The sequence below is a fragment of the Chelonoidis abingdonii genome, chromosome 10 (genome assembly GCF_003597395.2).
Source record: "Chelonoidis abingdonii isolate Lonesome George chromosome 10, CheloAbing_2.0, whole genome shotgun sequence".
NCBI lineage: Eukaryota > Metazoa > Chordata > Testudines > Testudinidae > Chelonoidis > Chelonoidis abingdonii.
Genome location: NC_133778.1, coordinates 13,473,662 through 13,491,281, shown reverse-complemented (window position 1 = coordinate 13,491,281; position 17,620 = coordinate 13,473,662). Strand labels below are relative to the sequence as shown.

At 42.0% G+C, this 17,620-nt stretch overlaps 1 protein-coding gene across 1 annotated transcript in view; it reads right to left on the bottom strand.

Moving 5' to 3' along the window:
- ERBB4 (erb-b2 receptor tyrosine kinase 4) overlaps positions 1-17,620 on the bottom strand; it is a 1,039,775-nt gene that overhangs the window by 455,276 nt on the left and 566,879 nt on the right. The window contains exon 3 of the mRNA XM_075069950.1: positions 7,780-7,966. Within this exon, the coding sequence (XP_074926051.1) occupies positions 7,780-7,966 (187 nt within the window). The remainder of the gene's footprint in view (positions 1-7,779; positions 7,967-17,620) is intronic.

Here is a 17,620-nt window from a genome sequence, read left to right as displayed (position 1 = left end):
CAATTTACAATAAGTAGCATATAGTAGCACGGAGTATAGTTGACTACTCTATGGATTCATAAATTGGACCCAGAAGTCAGTGACCTATACTAGTAGTCTGGATGCCACACAATGCTGAGTAGTCCTGCTATAAACATTAAATGCTAAGGCTGTTGAGTGACGGAGATTGGAGTTAAAATGAACAATTGAAATGTTTGGCTCCAAGGCCTCTGATAGAAATATAGCAAAATGGTTACACTGACTTGTCAGAGGAGGATTCCAAAAAAGAACAAACAAACAATCTACATCATGGCTCTTGTCCAGTTATCAGATAGATATCAGGATCAACAGGGCTAAAATAGGATGAACTGGAGAGGAGTGATGAGACAACAGGTGTCTGCTGAGCAAGACTGCAAAGATGACGAGAAGGGTTCTTGAGTGGTCAAGTATGAATGGACTATAGTACTGATAACAGACAGGGAAACCCAAAACATCCTAGTACCTCACTGGCAGAAAAAGAAGAACTAGCATCAGCTAATATCAGAAGTAGCATTTGAAGCAGGAACAGCAGGCCTGCTTCACACAGTGCACTGAAATATCCTAATACTGACATGTCCAGTATGAATTTTCAGATGAATAACTGACAAGATTAGCAGGTCGCCAAGTGAGTGTAAAACCCCCTCCTGATCAGTTCATCATCTCCACTGGATGCAGCAGACATCAACTTAATGCCACCCTTTCTAATCATTAAGGTTTTTTATATATGTAGGGTAGGGAGGCTGAAACTAGAGCTGATTTTTTTTTAAAAAAAAAAAGGTTGTGTGTTTGTTGGTTTTGTCTGAAATTCACCAAAAATTATCAATATTTTTTTTTGGCAATCAGCATTTTTCAATTGGGGGGGAATGTTTAATAGAAAAAATGATCAAAAGTTTTATCAAAATGGTTATTAGATATTCTTCATTTACTGAAATCACACTTTTCGATAAACAAAATTCATCAATGTTTTCAACAAAAATATTTAAATCAACACACAAAAATGATAAAAGCTCCAAAAAACCCCTAACAATGGATCCATTTCCAATCCTTCAAAACAAAACAATTTTTTCCCCCTCTTCCACTCCCTCCATAAGCTAGATTTCCAGGTTTTAACCACCAAAACTGAGGCTGTTAGGCTGTATGTTAACTGTATGAAGTATTAACACTTTTTCAGTCAGATATCTTAACAATAACATTTTTTCAAGGATGCATAAATAGAAAGTGTGACTAAACAGGAAAATGCAAGTCAGCACTCAGAAGCCATTTATATGTTACTGAGATCGCCGCTAATCAAAAGCACTACAGAAAAGCTGAGTATTATTATTAACTGATGACTCCAAAAATCTATTTAAAACTCTTTACAGATTCTAAGCCATTCAGGTTTTTACAGACTCATATTTACAATCCCAAACGCCAAGAAGGAAAACCACTGCTCATTTGTAGATTATACAATTCATCATACCCGATCTCTGTCATGACATTTATGTTCACACAAGAAAATATGGGATACCTCAACAGTAGGTATGGCACTTGTGAATTATCCTTCCATTTTTGCCTTGCCTCGCCTCACTCATGAAGATAAATGTCAAAATGGAACTTGTTCATCAGCTGTTCGATATATACTGAATACCCCATGTGTGGGCACTGATGATGCCTTTCATTGGATGAACTACGGTTGACTGCCTCGCTACACTGTGAAGTCAGAAATGATTTGCAATAGGTAATTCCTAAAGAATGGAAGGAGAAGGCATAGTCTTGGGCTACACAGAGTGCGTCCTGTTAACACCACACTGTATAATATGTTCAATATTTTAAGCTTGCGCTTTATTTTAAGGGTGCCTGGCAGAGATTATGAAGGTTCCAAGTGGAGCCCGGCTGAGATGGCAGCAGCCAGTTTGTTAGCATAACATCTGCTTGCTTTTGATGCATATGTGGAATAATTGACTGTAGATTTCAGAGGTGTGTGATTACATTTTTATATTCCAATGTGAGAAATATGTTTTTATAGCCCAGATTTCTGGAACAGCTTCACATTTCTAGGAACTGATCCTACTGTCATTTCACAGACAGGACTGCCGCTGAGGTAAATGGAAAGTTTAAGTGGCAACTGATGGTGGAATTGAGCCCTTTTGTGGGATATAAATGTAGAATATAATAGGGCATTTGCATGTATTATTTGAATATAGCAGATAAGGTACAAAACCAAAAGCACTTGAAGTTAAGTTCAAATATAAAATAGCTCTTGACACAGATCTGACAATAAAAACACAGCTGTTGACAGCATACTGAAAAGAACACAATACTTGGTTAGAAAAACCAAAAATACTGTCTTTGTATGTGGGAAAGGGATGCAGTTATGGGACTTGGTTTCGGTCTGTGGCCACACTAAAAGGAGGGAGCGACGCCTTCGGTTACTAAAGGCAGGGGCCTGTGTTTGCATGTGTATCTGGTACAGCACTGAGCACGCAGTCTCAAAGTCTCCTGGGGGCATCCATGCCCGGTGAAAAGAATGGGATTGTAAAGCTTGAGTCCACATCTGTCACTAGAGGTGGAAGCATCCTCAGCAATTATATGATGAGTAACATCTAGGAATCTCATTCCCAGACCAGGACCCCCACTGAGGTAGGCACTGCACAAACAGAACAAAAATGCCTTAACTGTTTGCACAGGGCAGAAATCCAGTAAAGAGTGCTTCACCAGTTTTACATGTCGTTCAGAGAGTTACACCCAGGCTTTAATTAGCTAGAATAATTGTACCGTGCAAGGTTCAATCTGTTGAAATCTGCAACGAAGCAGAAGCTTCAGGAACAGGCACTGGTCAGGATAATTTCATCTTAAATTAAATACAAGACCGGGGTTATGATGATTGTTTCTGACTTTGATATGGAGCTGCTGGGATATGTAGACACAGAGGTGAAAGTGTGCCAGTATAGGCCCGTATGGCATACTGGTAAGAACTGGCCGCCGGTATTGGCCCGTACACAGCCGATATTAAAGCACTGTTGTGGCAGTGCTTTAACGTTGCTACCCCTCCCCTACTCCCAGAGCCATTGACGGGGGGGAGGGGGGCAAAAGGGGCAGCGGCCCAGGGGCCCGGTGATTTAAAAGGGCCCAGGACTCCCGGCCGCCACCACGACCATGGCAGGAGCCCAGACAGCGCGGGCCGGGCAGCACTAAAGGGCTGGCTGGGGGATGCTGACCCCCCAGCCCTGCCCCTTCTGCCTGAGGCCCTGCCCCTCCCAGGGGCCTGGAGGTGGGCCCCCGTACCAGTAAGTATTTTATCTTACTTATACTCTGTATAGACAGAAATTCACAGCTAATCCAACCCTGAAACGTGTAATGTCATCCACTTCCATAACCCCAGGTTAGTTTTGCACAGCTAGGAAGAATAATATGTATTCTAAAATTGTGCTGAAGATGTCAGCAAATTTGTGTTAAATATTAGTGTGCTCTGGAGATGGTATTTACAGTAGGAAGCTGGTTATGAGAAAAGATAGCCAATGCATTAGCAGTATTTCAATTGGCAATGGGTCATGTGCTATCTAGACAATATTTTGGTTATCTGGAAGTATGCATAAGTCCATCTTCAGCCCCAGGAAACTGTTTTTATGCACTTAGAGAAAGCTAGTCTTATTTCACATACCAAATCCTGGGTAATAACGTGAAAGGACTCAGAATCCTGTGGCACCTTATCGACTAACAGACGTTTTGGATCATGAGCTTTCGTGGGTGAATAGCCACTTTACAGATTCAGACTAACACGGCTACCCCTCTGATACATGAAAGGACTCCACGCTTGTAAAACTAAACTGGCTGTTTATTAAGAGAACTGCAGCTAGCATTCTAACCATGTGCACCCAGAATGAGGTCCTGGTGCCTCCTCCAAATTCTTCCTGCCTGCAACCTATGCTCCTCCCTCCAAATTCCATGCAAGTTGCTACAAGGGTAAAAGTTAATGGAACTAGCCACTTTTCTTCCTAGAGACAATGACAAATCTTGAGCAACAAATTCCAAGAGAGGGTTTGTAGAAACCTAAGTCAGATGATGTGGATCCAATCACCAATACTCCATTACAGGAAAGTGCCAGAGGCTGAGCTAAGAGTAGTGTTATCAGGCTTATTTGAAAGAAAGGAAAATGAAATTATTTACTGCATAGATTTGATGCTGTGCCAGTCATATAAAAGTGGCCTTTACAAGGAATGTCTCTGAGTCAAATAAACAGTGAACTGGAGCATGGCAGCTGGTTCAGGAATGAAATCCTGAGCTGGGAACTTAAAACAGCAGCTGTTTCATCCTACGAGCCAGCAAAGCCATGGCTAAATGTCTGTTAAAAAACCCAACCCCGCTACCGTCTGGTACGAATGTTCTTTAGTCTAGGAGTATGTCTATAGTGCAAAACAAAAACAAAAGGTGTGTTCTTAATTCAGGTTAGCTAACCTGCATTCGCTAACATGGATTAAAATAGCATTTAAGACATGGCAATTTGGCTGTTAACCCAGGTTAGCAGCTCAAGTTAAAGCCTATAGAGCAGAAGGGGGCTGAACACATCTTTTCGTGCAGTGTAGACATACCCTTTAAGTTACTTGAAGCTACAGACCATCTGGATGAACATCTTATATCAGAAGGGTTGGAAGAATCCTAGGACTGGAGAGAAAGGAAGGGTAAATTGGGAGATGGGGAATAGGAGAAAAATAGATGTAGGGCTTCAGGAACTAAGGGAAGCACCCAGACATCGGGGTGATGGGCATAATAAAGAACTCAATCAACACCATTATCTGGTTGATGAGATGAGTAATGCCACAGCTGCATCCCAACTCACTCTGGCAGGGACATCATTGCTGAAAAGACGTGTGTATTGTATAGGATCTCATATTGGGGCTGAGAAGCTAGCAGGGAAGTGTTACTGTCTATGTTTGAAGCCTACCCTCTGCAGAGGTATTAGCACCACAAAGGGAGCCCAGTTACTTAAAAGATGGGCTGTTAAGCTCTTTCTGCCCTCATTTACAACCTCATGCTGCCTGGTATTGCAAATGAGCTCTGATTGTTTGCGCTCTAGGAGCTATTTATAGAACTGCAGTGTTATTTAGGGGGTTTAAAAATATATATTTTAATGTGTCGGATTCTCTTTTGTAGCTAGAAAACAAATTCAGTTAGCAATAAATCATAGCAAGTTACAGATTACTAAGGTGCTGATGACATACCTCCACAGGTGGAAAGTAACTGGTTTTTCTGTCTCATGCTTTGCAGTGCACCCAATGTAGTGCAATCTTGTGTAAACCACAATATGCTTTATTTCTTATGTGTCTCTATATTTGCCTTAAATAGGTTGCTTTAAGGATAACGCAGAACAGAGTGATGGGGGAGGGGTCCGCAGATCATGGGGGGAAATGCCCCACGTGCCCAACTGACTTAGGAACATAACTTCCAGTTTCAGAAGGCTCTTCAAGCATGATTCAGAGTCAGTTTTCCTAAGTGCTTTAGGCCCAGATTTTTAAAGCTATTTAGGCATTGCTGGACTCAGCATCGTAGTGCCTAGCAGATTTAGGAGCCTACATGATTTTGAAAGGATGTAGGCACTTGAGTCTAAATTCCATCAATGCTGAGCACAGCAATGTTTATATAACTTCAAAAATCTGGGCCTAAGTGATTTATGCTCATAAGTCTTTTGGAAAAAAAAAGTTGCCCATGTTTCCAGAATGCCACTGTAGTTCAGTATGAGGATATAGCATGTAATGTAACAATAACGGGGACATTTGTGAATTGCTAGGTCAAATTAGTCATCTTTTTGTCTTTTTAAAAGCATCTGCTAATTTCAAGCAAAGCTGTACAACCCAGCTAGACATGAACAAAAGGGAACTATTGGCACCCATGTGTTATACAACAACACAGAAAAAGACTTGAATTGGGGATGGGGGTGCCTAAACTCAGCTCAAAAAGGTTCAACTACACCTTTTTGTACTGAGGTCCAAATGTCAAATCCAGTTGGGGTTACAGTTTGTGGTCTGCATTTAGCCACTAGCAGAGAGATTCCATGTCACGAAGCCACCAGAGCGTGGTATAAAATGATCACAGTTGGTAACCTCTCCTCATGAGGTACCAATGATAAATAAGGTGGCTTTGAATGAACTCTCTCGTAAAGTCTGTACAGCAGCTACCTGCATTCCATTATATGCTAGCCAGGGTTATCAATCTGACTTTCAATCTCAGACACCAAGGTCCAGACCCTAAGCGGACATAAATGGTCACTCTCTGTTGAGCTAGGCTAATTTGCACCACCTCAGGATATGGCCCCATATTCACCAATTAAAAAAAGAAAATGGGCCACAATGCCAATTCTGAAGACATTTTTGCAGCAAGAAAACTGCATCAGAAGCAATAAATAATGGATAACTGACCATCATAAAGCCACTAATGTGCATCTGGCTTTGAAACATAACTTAGTGAAAGCTCATCTGCTCTTTTAAAAATATTTCTGTTTCACACAAGCTAGAGTTGAAAGAGAAGCAAAAGCATTAGCGGGAATAAAGGAAATGCTTTACCTAAAGCAAGTGTGTGTGTGTGTATATTAATGAAAGAGAGAGAAAGAGAGAAAGCGTGCACACAAACACGCTGTATTTTGGTTGCATATTACCAAACAGTTGTATTTTAGCCAGAGCTCTCACTGTCTCCAGGGCATATGCTGTTTTGTAGAATCCACCGAAACAGCAGTCCTGATCACTGCTGGGGTAAACTAGTGCGGCTCTGTTGACTTCAGAGCAGCTATGCCAATTTACACTGGCTGAAAATCTGGCCCTGCTTTTTGAAACCTGTTTCAAAATCTACATTTCCAGCCATTGAACCTTTCTTTATAGGTTAATTCCTTCTAGTCAATACTATAATTTGGACTATTCTTTCTAGCCAATGCCATCCTTTGGATTGGGAAATCACAAGATATTGTATCAGAACCAAAGAATCTCTTTGCAAAAAAATAAATGGACACAAATCTGACATCAGGAATTATAACATTCAAAAACCAGTATGAGAACTCTTAAATTTCCCTGGACACTCAATAACAGACTTAAAAGTCACAATTCTTTAACAAAAAAACTTCAAAAACAGACTTCAATGAGAAACTGCAGAACTGGAATTAATCTGCAAACTAGACACCATCAAATTAAGCCTGAATAAAAACTGGGAGTGTATGGGTCACTACAAACACTAATTTCTCCCTGCTGATACTTACACCTTCTTATCAACTGTTTGAAATGAGCTACCTTGTTTACACTGGCCTCATTAGCACTACAGAAGTGCTTTCCACCCCTTCTTGTCAACTGTTGAGAATAGCCCACTTCCAACTTAATTGAGTTGGCTCATTAGCACGGACCCCCCCACTTGGTAAGGCAACTCCCATCTTTTCATATGCTGTGTGTTCATACCTCCCTACTGTGTGTTCCACTCCATGCATCTGATGAAGTGGGTTTTAGCCCAAGAAGCTTATGCTTATGTGTCAGTCTCTAAGGTGCCACAAGGACTCCTTGTTGTTTTTCCTGATACAGACTAACACAGCTACCACGCTGAACGTAATACTATTACTTGGCACCAAAAAGGTAACTAGATTAGACAAATCTATAAATCCTTTAACTGCATAACAATTTTCAACATCCCTATCTATCTAGGTACACGTGTGGCCCCTCTATAATAGTAGTATCCGAGGGCATCTGAGTAATATTCAGCAAACTCAGCTGCCACTATGACTAATCAGCTATTTATAGGTGTTTTCCTTACCAGTTAAGTTCTTCAGGCCAAGCTCCCTGAGTCCAAAATTGCCATCCTTTTTGTAGTTAAGAAATATCTCTAAGGCATTCCGGTCCTCGTAGAGTTTTGTCCCACGAATGATGCGTAGGTTCTCTAAAGGGAGGTACTCAAACTGATTCAAAGCTACCAGGACGTATCCCGTGACTTCTCGGATAGACTGAAAGAGACAGAAGCAAAATCCACATTAGAAATATTTTCCTTTTAAATGATGAGATGTTTATGATTTCCACAGCACTGGCCAACGCTACTATGCCACAATTGAGATTTCAGTTACTCAGCTGAAAACAAATGATGTATAAGAACTTGTACAGTTAATGTTAAATCTATACACTGATGCTGGTTTGAACAGCAGAAATCAAGGGCCAGCATCTAATGTCAGTGACAAGGTGCTTTCTAAAACCTGCATTATTGAGTATGCATTCAAGTTTGATATTTTAAGGAGTACTTTCTTGTTGAAATATGTGGTGGTACATTTCATATCTGAGATTAGATTCTGGGTCTGAAGCTGTGTCATCACATAAATCCAGGTAGCAATGAGAGAACACACACGTGTCAGCACAAATAGCATTTTGTATGGGAAAAGAAGCTATTTCTGGGATTGGCAGGTTAACAGGAACAGATTTTGGCAGAAAAGATGGCTGGGACATCCGTGCATAGGAGAGGGAAAAGAACAAGAAAATTGGTTTGGAGGAGTTAAACAAAACATCACTGTTTTGCACTTTTAACTAAGTGAGACCAATTTTTGAAATAAAATTAAACTTTTTTTTCCTGCTTTAAGTGTTCGAAATTGACTCATTTTATCTGGCTCCATTCCCCAACTTTTATCGAAAACACTGTCAAAACTGTTATCAAAATGGATTACCAAATGTTTGATTGACTGAAAACACGGCTTGAATCAAATGAAAAATTGTGATGACCACTTTGATCACATTTGAGAACATTTTGGATTAAAAAACATTTTTTTAAAAAGGCACGACTTCCCTTCCCCACCCCCAAAGACAAAAAAAGGTAGATAAAGTAAATAGAATTCTTTTTTTTTTATCAAAAATACTCCCCAATCCTTTCTATTCAAAGTATCTCAACCAGTTCTAATTGGTCCCAGCTGGGCAAGCAGCTTTGAATGGAAGCATCTCTACACCTGACTTCAGCAGAGCTTCAAGTGGCACAGGAGTTCATCTGCATGGAGCTACCTGCAGAATCCCTTATACATCGTCTGTCACAGTTATTGTTTATCTATCATGTCTATTTAGACTCCAATCGTGCAAAGACTTCTGCATAAGCTTAACTTTAAGTGACTGAAATCAAGGGTCTAGTCACATGCTTGACTTTATGCATGTGCATATTTCTTTGCAGGGTCAGGGTCTTAAAGTGCACATAGTATTAGACCATGCCTGCTTAAAGCAATGTGCACATAGACTATTCAGTTCAATGGTGCCAGTTCCTGAATAGGGCCTCCAGTCACTACCATAATAAAAATATGTGCATTAACAATGATATGTATACAATTAAACATTTATCGTTACAAAGAAAAGCAGCACAGATTTGTGGGACTTGGACATTTTCAATTCCCAATGTATTAAGAAGCAGTTGCCCTGTTTTTATGCCCCATGGAGCACAAATGTTTTAATTAACTTGATAAAAATAAGAAATATGTAATAGACAAGAGATGTAATGTTGGCTACTGGACTGGAGGGTTATATGCTTTGCATATTCTGTCCTAATACTGTCCCATTAAAGTCAGATCCTTATATTGCAAGTGAAGTTACTAAAAAGGCTCTGGAGCAATTTCAAAATCTGTTCAGCATCCAAACAGATTACTATGTCATTACAGGAATTTGATGACAGCCCAATGAATTTAGCAATGTTGGGAAGTGTTTAAGCTTGGTAGAATTTGGGTTTTTTTTATTATTTTATTTTTATTTCAATTGATATCATTTTAAGCATTTTTCTGTTTTTACTGATTTAAATTTTCACAGCTGCATGAAATCATGGGCAGGGCCACCCAGAGGATTCAGGGGGCTTGGGGCAGGGCCGGGTCTTCGGCGGCAATTCAGCGGCGGGTCCCTCTCGAAGGGAAGGATCCACTGCTGAATTACCGCCGAAGAATGAAGCGGCGGCAGTAGAGCAGCCTAAGTGCCGCAGATCGCGTTTTTTTTTTCCCCCTTCGCTGCTTGCAGCACTTGTACTCGCTGCTCGGCAGCGTTTCAGCGTCGGGTCCTTCACTTGCTTCAAGGCTTCCGCTGCACTGAAGGACCCGCTGTCGAAGACCCAGAGCGAGTGAAGGGCCCGCCGTCGAAGTGCCGCTGAAAAACCGGAGCGGCTCATGGGGCCCCTTGGGGGCCTGGGGAAATTGCCCCACTTGCCCCACCTCTCCAGGTGGCCCTGATTATGGGGAAGTCAGACAATTATTTAATGACAGTAGACACTGAATTCAAAAAGTTAAAGCTTCATAAACCATTAAAACTGTTAACATCCCATGTCAAAGTATACAAAGTAAGTATCCCTAAAGTGAGGAATTATTCCTGTTCATTATTCATTCGCTAGTCCATTTGTAACAAGCCTAATTCAAAAGTCGAAATCACTGGGTTTTGACTCTAAGTTCTCACGTAGCACTTTTCTTTCCCTGCCTGTGTGTAAACATTTTTGTCATCAGAGGGTGCTTGCATGGTGAAATGGATGTTTGCCAACATTTACCAATAAAGATCGAATCCTTCCAAGCCTACATATAGTACAATAGCCCTATGCAACATTGTTTTATATCCTGGGACACTGGCTTCATTATCATTAGAAGGCTTTCAACAATTTCAAGATGCATCTTTAATTTCAGAGGTTTTCAATTTAGCCAGAACAGTTTGGTTTACAAAATCTCAGAAGCTGATTTGCTTTAAATAGAAATTTCCTGAAAAACATCTCTCCCACCACTCATTTGATTTTTTGTAACTTAATACTAAATATATACTTCTGTTTATTTTATTATTATATTGTGTTGCACTGCTGATGCCCTAGGAATGTACTGTTTAGATACATTTAGAGAGGCACTGTCAACTTGGAATCTAGTCAATTAAAACAAAAAAACAACAAATTAAAAGTACTTTCAAGAATGAAAAACTACACCTGCCCATTTTTGTAGTTTATAATCAAATTTTCCTGTTTTTAAAATGTATTCTCCTTGTTGCCATGTGAAAAGCCCACACAAACAACAGGTGTAAATTGACTGATTATCGCTTTAATTCAGCAAGGCACTTAAGTTTTTCCAAATTTCAAAAACTTCGGAGGAGTTCCAAGGCTGGTGGAAAAATGGGGGAAGGGGAGGGCATTCACAATAACGCCCTCCTGCCCAGGGCCAACTCTAGCCATTTCGCCGCCCCAAGCACGGCGGCACACCACGGGGGGCACTCCGCCGCTCGCCGGTCCCGTGGCTCCGGTGGACCTCCACCGGAGCCGCAGGACCAGCGGAACCTCCGCAGGCACGCCCCCCCCCGCAGCATGCCACCCCAAGCACGCGCTTGGCATGCTGAGGCCTGGAGCTGGCCCTGCTCTTGCCCCACTTTTTGGCAGCTGAAGTTCAAAATTCTCATGAACACTTTTGATGGAAAAAAATCAACATTTACCAGCTCCATTAAAAATCATTTTTGCCCAGAAAAGATTGCATTCCTTAAATTTATTTTGGAGGTTAGAGGGATAGTTTACAGCAGCTCCTTTTAGCTGAGGACTCAAGCGAGTGTAGAATTTGGTTCGCAAACTGAACTGGGTTAGGAATGTATGTTGGGAGGTGCCTTTCTCTCTAGTCCTACCAGTGAATACAAGATATGTCAGTAAGCTTCCTTCCGTCACTGCCAAAGGACAGGACTAGCACTTGAGCTATGCTTTTGTGTAGGAACACTAAACAAATGTTATGTTAAGAGTTTTAACATCCACCATGAATCTCCTGGTTGTTGGTTCAATATAGACATACATAATAAGATGTTATGACAAATGTCAACAGATGGCATTGTTACATATTAGGAAAAAATATGGACAATTGTGTGAAGATTGGGAAGATGTACTGTTGTTAGTTTTGTTATGCACAAGGCTGTGAAGCAGGTGCTATGCTGTCTGCAAAAGAGTTCACTCTCTGTCTTGGTCTATAATTGGAGTCCATTTCTGAGGCAGAGTGCCCCTGAAGCAGGCTGAAATTCCTGAAAGAAGGGATGGTCCTGCATGCTGTTTGTAACTACCTCTATTCCAGGACTGGTGTATACGTGACCAGAACAAATTTCACATAGAACGTACCTCCATCCCATTCATAATGCATCCTTTTGGACATCATTAGCAGAAACAGGTCACATTCAGCACCACTCCCACAGCCGGCTGGGGGTGTGAGCTTTGGGGTGGGGGTAGGGCTGGGGATGAGGGATTTGGGGTGCAGGATAATTCTCCGGGCTGGGATCGAGGGGTTCAGAGGGCAGGGAGTTCGGGCACAGGAGGGAGTGAGGAGTGCAAGCTCCAGGTGGCACTTACCTCAGGCAGCTCCCGAAAGCAACGGCACATCCCCCTCTGTGGGTCCTAAGCCAGATATGCAGCCAAGCAACTCTGCACACTTCCCTGTCCCCAGGTGCTGCCGCTGCAGCTCCCATTGGCCAAGAACCACAGCCAATCGTGACTGGCGCTTGGGGTGGTGGCAGTGCACAGAGCCTCCTGACTATCCCTACATGTAGGAGCCGGAAGAGGGACGTGTCGCTGCTTCCGGGAGCTGCACGGAGCCTGCCTTAGCCCTGCTGCACCGCCGACTGGACATTTAATGCCCCAGTCAGCAATGCTGACTGGAGCCGCCAGGGTCCCTTTTCAACAAGGCGTTCCAGTCCAAAACCAGACACCTGGCAATCCTAGTTCAGAGCATTTAATATTGGCGGAGGGGAGATAATACCAACAGCAATCAGTTGAGTTAATTTATATTTTAAAAAAGACCCACTTTTCATTCTTCAAGATAAATATCAATGTAGATTAGATTGTAAGATCTCGGTGGCATCTTTCTGTTGTGTTAGTACAGCACCTAGCACAATGTGATCCTAGTCCTTACTACAGAGCCCCTAAGTGCTACACTAATACTAATAATAAATAGCAACATCAATGCAAGTACTTCCAATCTAGTGAAAGACTCAACCCTTTTAGCTGTCACTGCACATGGTGTTCCAAACAGTGTGTGTGGGGGGGGGAGGTTGTTTTTATAGATTTAGGGAACACACAATACTTCTGACAGGAGCCAGTTTCACAGTACTTGTTAGTGAATTCCTTTATTACATACTCAGTTGGTGTGGTATGTTTGGGTAGTGGTTGTGCCATTTACCCCTTTCTGCCTCCTCAGTGTGCTTCAGCAGTTCTGGAGAAAGAACCTCTGGGCGCACCGGCAATCCTGGACCATGTCGGCTGACACTCCCAGCCATGAGACCAAGCAGTGCCAGTTTGGATGCAGTTCTCACCGGCCTGCTCAGAATCTGATCCAACTCCGACTGAAGTTGCTAAAAAGACTTCCCTTAATTTCAATGACGATTCCTAGTTTTTAAGGTCAGAAGGGACCATGTCATATGAATTTCTGTATAATTCAAACCAAGACTAGGCGGAGCTTGAACCTCTCACCACTCACACACAAAGCTGACATTTTCCATAACTCCACCACCCATCTGCACAAAAATCTGGGCTACTCTGGTATTGGGACATAAGAACTGGATCTTTCCCTCTGATGAATTTTGCCGTACTATCCTCTTACTGTTCAGCTCTCTCTGTGGTCCTCATAATACAGAAAACACTTTAAGGAATGACCTGAACCAGGTGTTGACATTCACTGCTTTCACTTCAACATTAATCTTGTTCCTCACAGCTGCACACTGCTTCATACCCCTGCTCTCTTTTATGGGCGGACTCCCTGACTGGACTACATCTCCCATGGTGCACTCTGGTCATGGGACTCCCATAAAGCACCATGACAGTTCAAGCACAGGGGTAACCCCACTGGGATGAAAGGGAATATGAGACACCCTGGCTATAACTGCTTTGAAGCATTTCAGTAGCTGAGGCAGACACAAATTGCCTCAAAGGGAGGCAAAAAGATCAAAGGGACCCAAAACTAATTATTTTCTTGATTCAAAAACCTTCCCCCCCACAAAGAAAAATTGGATTTTGCGGAAACTGTTTCCTAGCCAAAAAATAATTTTGATGGAAAATCCCTGGCCAGCTCTATGCCATGGTTACTTCCCAACCATGAGGTATAATCTTCTTCATCAGTATCTGATGGGAGAGGAAACAGATTGATGTTACCCACACTGATTTTCATTCTGAAGTAAACACAACCTGGCAGCCCAATAACATGGATTCACGAGAATTTTCCTTCCTATATCCAGCTGACATTTTTTAAAAGAAGTATAGATTTTAATGAAAAGATCTGAAAACCCTCCCTCGTTGAGGGAGGAGGGATGATGTTCACACAACCATGACAACAGATGCTTGGGTGGTGGAAAGCAGATGGGAAGACTCCTCTGAGGAGACAAGAGTCAGAGGTGGCTGCTTCTCTGACTTGGCTTGTTAGATCTTTGTTGTTTATTTTATTTATTTATTTTTAAGGAGAAAGAGTGCATGTTTCTAGTAGAAAAAGGAAGCAAACCTATTAAAATGTGAAAAATTTAACTCTTTACAAGCTAGATTAAAATGTTTGTCAAAGCAAAGGATATGAGTCTGATATATTAGCAGGAAACAAATATTCACCTCAATTAATATTCAGCCTGTGAAACCTCAGTGTTCTCTCAACCATGAGTCCCAAATGATTGGTGTTTCCCTTCCACATAAAAGCCAGCAGAAGGGAAAACTCACAGTGTATAATGTACATTTACTCGTCAAGGTAGCAACACGTAGAGGGCAAGGCATAGAAAATATATGTAGATCAGATCTGCAGGGAAGAGAACAACAGCTCCCTTTTTTCCCCTATCTTCTATTATTCCCTGAAAGTGTTCAGAAAAAAAGTATATTCATTTTACTCTCATTCAGTGGACTATGCCTTATACTCTCCGATTCTGCAGGTAAAGCGCCTTCCTCAGGGCTCATATCGGGTACATTAATCCACATACCAATTTCCCTTTGTCCTCTACTTCTTTCTGTACACAATCTTTTTTTTTTAATGTAATATCACAAGCGTGTTTTCCAATGACAATAAATCAGATTTTGAGATTAAAAGGAAATGATAAACTCAAATGTCTTAAAATTAGATTTTGTAAAAACAATCTTTTGCCAAACTAATAAGACATCTGATTTCCATGATTTGTGCTTTAAATTCCAATGGTGACTGTTTTTAAAAGCAGTAAATGCACTCTGGGATTGCTACACACCCAGACAGGGCAGGACTAAGCATGTGAAAGTGAAACTGGTTATAAACAAAAGCAAAATAAACGTTATTGATTTTCATTGGCTAGATGAGAAAAATGCATAAAGGAAACAAACAGGTTGAAATAGTGAAAATAAAGTGCGATTTCTAACGCACAGTTTACATAATCGCACCAGAGAACAAAATGTGCCATCTCAGAGAATCTGAATCTACTCCCGCTCCTTCCTCTTGCCCTCCGAAAGGAATAAATTATGACAACTATTGTCATGACACAGCTTAGTCCCAGCTGTACTGCTGGCCATTGTTCTCTTTATTAAGCCACAGAGCGCTTGCATTTATTAGGTCAGTTCGTTTTATTTAAACATTACTTGACACAAAAGCAGCCAGCACCTACAGTTCACCGCAGCCCTGCTGTCCAGAGCCCCACATTCCAAAATGGAGGATGACCTTTGGTTCCTTGCCATCACCCCCCCGCCTATACATAACAATCGTCACTGCTCCGCTTGTTGGGTGTGCAAAGCCAGGATATATCCACTTCCCGCCTCTCTGGGCATTGGCTCACTGCAGGGAGCATCAGGTTCCTGTTTTTCCCAGGACTGAGCAGCAGGCCCAGAGGATTTACAAGGCCTGGGGCAAAGCAATTTCAGAGGCCCCTTCCATAAAAAAAAAAAGTTGCAATACTATAGAATACCATATTCTTGTGGGGCCCCCGTGGGGCCCTGGGCAAATTGCCCCACTTGTCCGTTCCCCCCCTCCTCCCCCGGGTGGCCTTGGGAAAAATAAACATTTAAAAACCTTCTGCATCTCAGCACAAACCCAGTTTTGAGAAAACTTCTTTTCAAGTCACCTTTACAAGGTATCACTGGTTCTTAGCATCAGCTAATGCTAAAAGGCACTAAAGCTCATTAAAAGAGTTGTACAAATATTTTCCGTCAAAACATTTTTTGAATTGAAAACTAGGGGGTTTTAAAAAGCAGAAAAAAATCACAAACAAACCATGTCTGCTTTCCTTCAAAATTTGTTGTGTTTTTTTTTTAATTGAAAAGCTGAAATTAGTCTGGCAAAACCTGAACATGGTTTGGGGTTTCCAAAGTGTGTGGCCAAATATTTGTTGCTTGCTGTGTTTGATTGTTTAAAGAAACAATAAAAAAATTATGTTTAAAAAAAAATCCAAAACTTTTGAACCACCTCAGCTTGTGACCAAATGCCTGAGCCCATCCAGTCAGAGATTTTTCCAGGTTTCTGATACTCTGCTGGCTTCCTTGACTCATATCTGTCTCCATAACTTTGGGTTCATTTAGGTTAGAACATAAGAATGGCCATACTGGGTCAGACCAAAAGTCCATCCAGCCCAGTAACCTGTCTGCCGACAGTGACTAATGCCAAGTGCCCCAGAGGGAGTGAAACTAACAGGAAATGATCAAGTGACCTCTTTTTTGCCATCCATCTCCACCCTCTGACAAACAGAGGCTCGGGACACCATTTCTTACATATCCTGGCTAATAGCCATTAATGGACTTAACCTCCATGAATTTATCTGTTTCCTACAGACTGGCTCCATGGGGTCCCTCATAAACTGGAGATGGTTACTCTGGGTTTGTCTTTAGTATAGCTTATGTACATACTCCATGAACTGAGCATTTGAGTTTGTTCCAGAATCTGGGATGAGCCTATGTTATAAAAACTGAAATGCTCAAAATAGCACATGCATGCGAATGGACACAGGGTGCTAAAATTAAATTAACCCAGGGGGTCTCAAACTGAGTTTCGGGACCCCTCAGGGGGTCACAAAGTTCTTACTGGGGGTCACAAGCTGTCAGCCTCCACCTCAACCCTGCTTTGCCTCTACCATTTATAATAGCGTTAAATATATAAAAAAGTGTTTTTAATTTATAAGGAGGGAGGGGTCGCACTCAAAGGTTTGCTGTGTGAAAGGGGTCACCAGTACAAAAGTTTGAGAACCACTGAATTAACCCCTCTGGAGCCTTGGGGAATGCAGGGGGGTGGTCTCCCTTGGTAGGGTTGGGAAGGAGGTAGGTGGTGTAGGATATTTCTCTTCTCATGTGGTCCCTCCCACACGGCTCTCCTGGCTCTATCACTGTTAATCTAAAGTGGCTAATTTTAAATGAAGCTACCTTCCCCTGACATGAATCTCCCTATGGCACTGAAATTAAATGTAGACCACAATTTGGCATTTGAGAAATGAAAGGGATGGTAGCCCTAAGGGAAAAGATAACAGCTTGGCTCTTTGTGTTAAATAGCTATCTGCAAGCCTCAAACTGCTGAATGAGCTTTAGGATAGGGAAGGCTGTGCCTCCCTAAACAGCCTGCCCCTGCCCCCTATCCAACTCCCACTCACTTCCTGCTCCCCTGACTGCCCCTCTCAGAATCCCCAACCCAACCTGCTCTTTGTCCCCTGACCACCTCCCCGAGACCCCCCAACCACGACCCTGGGACCCC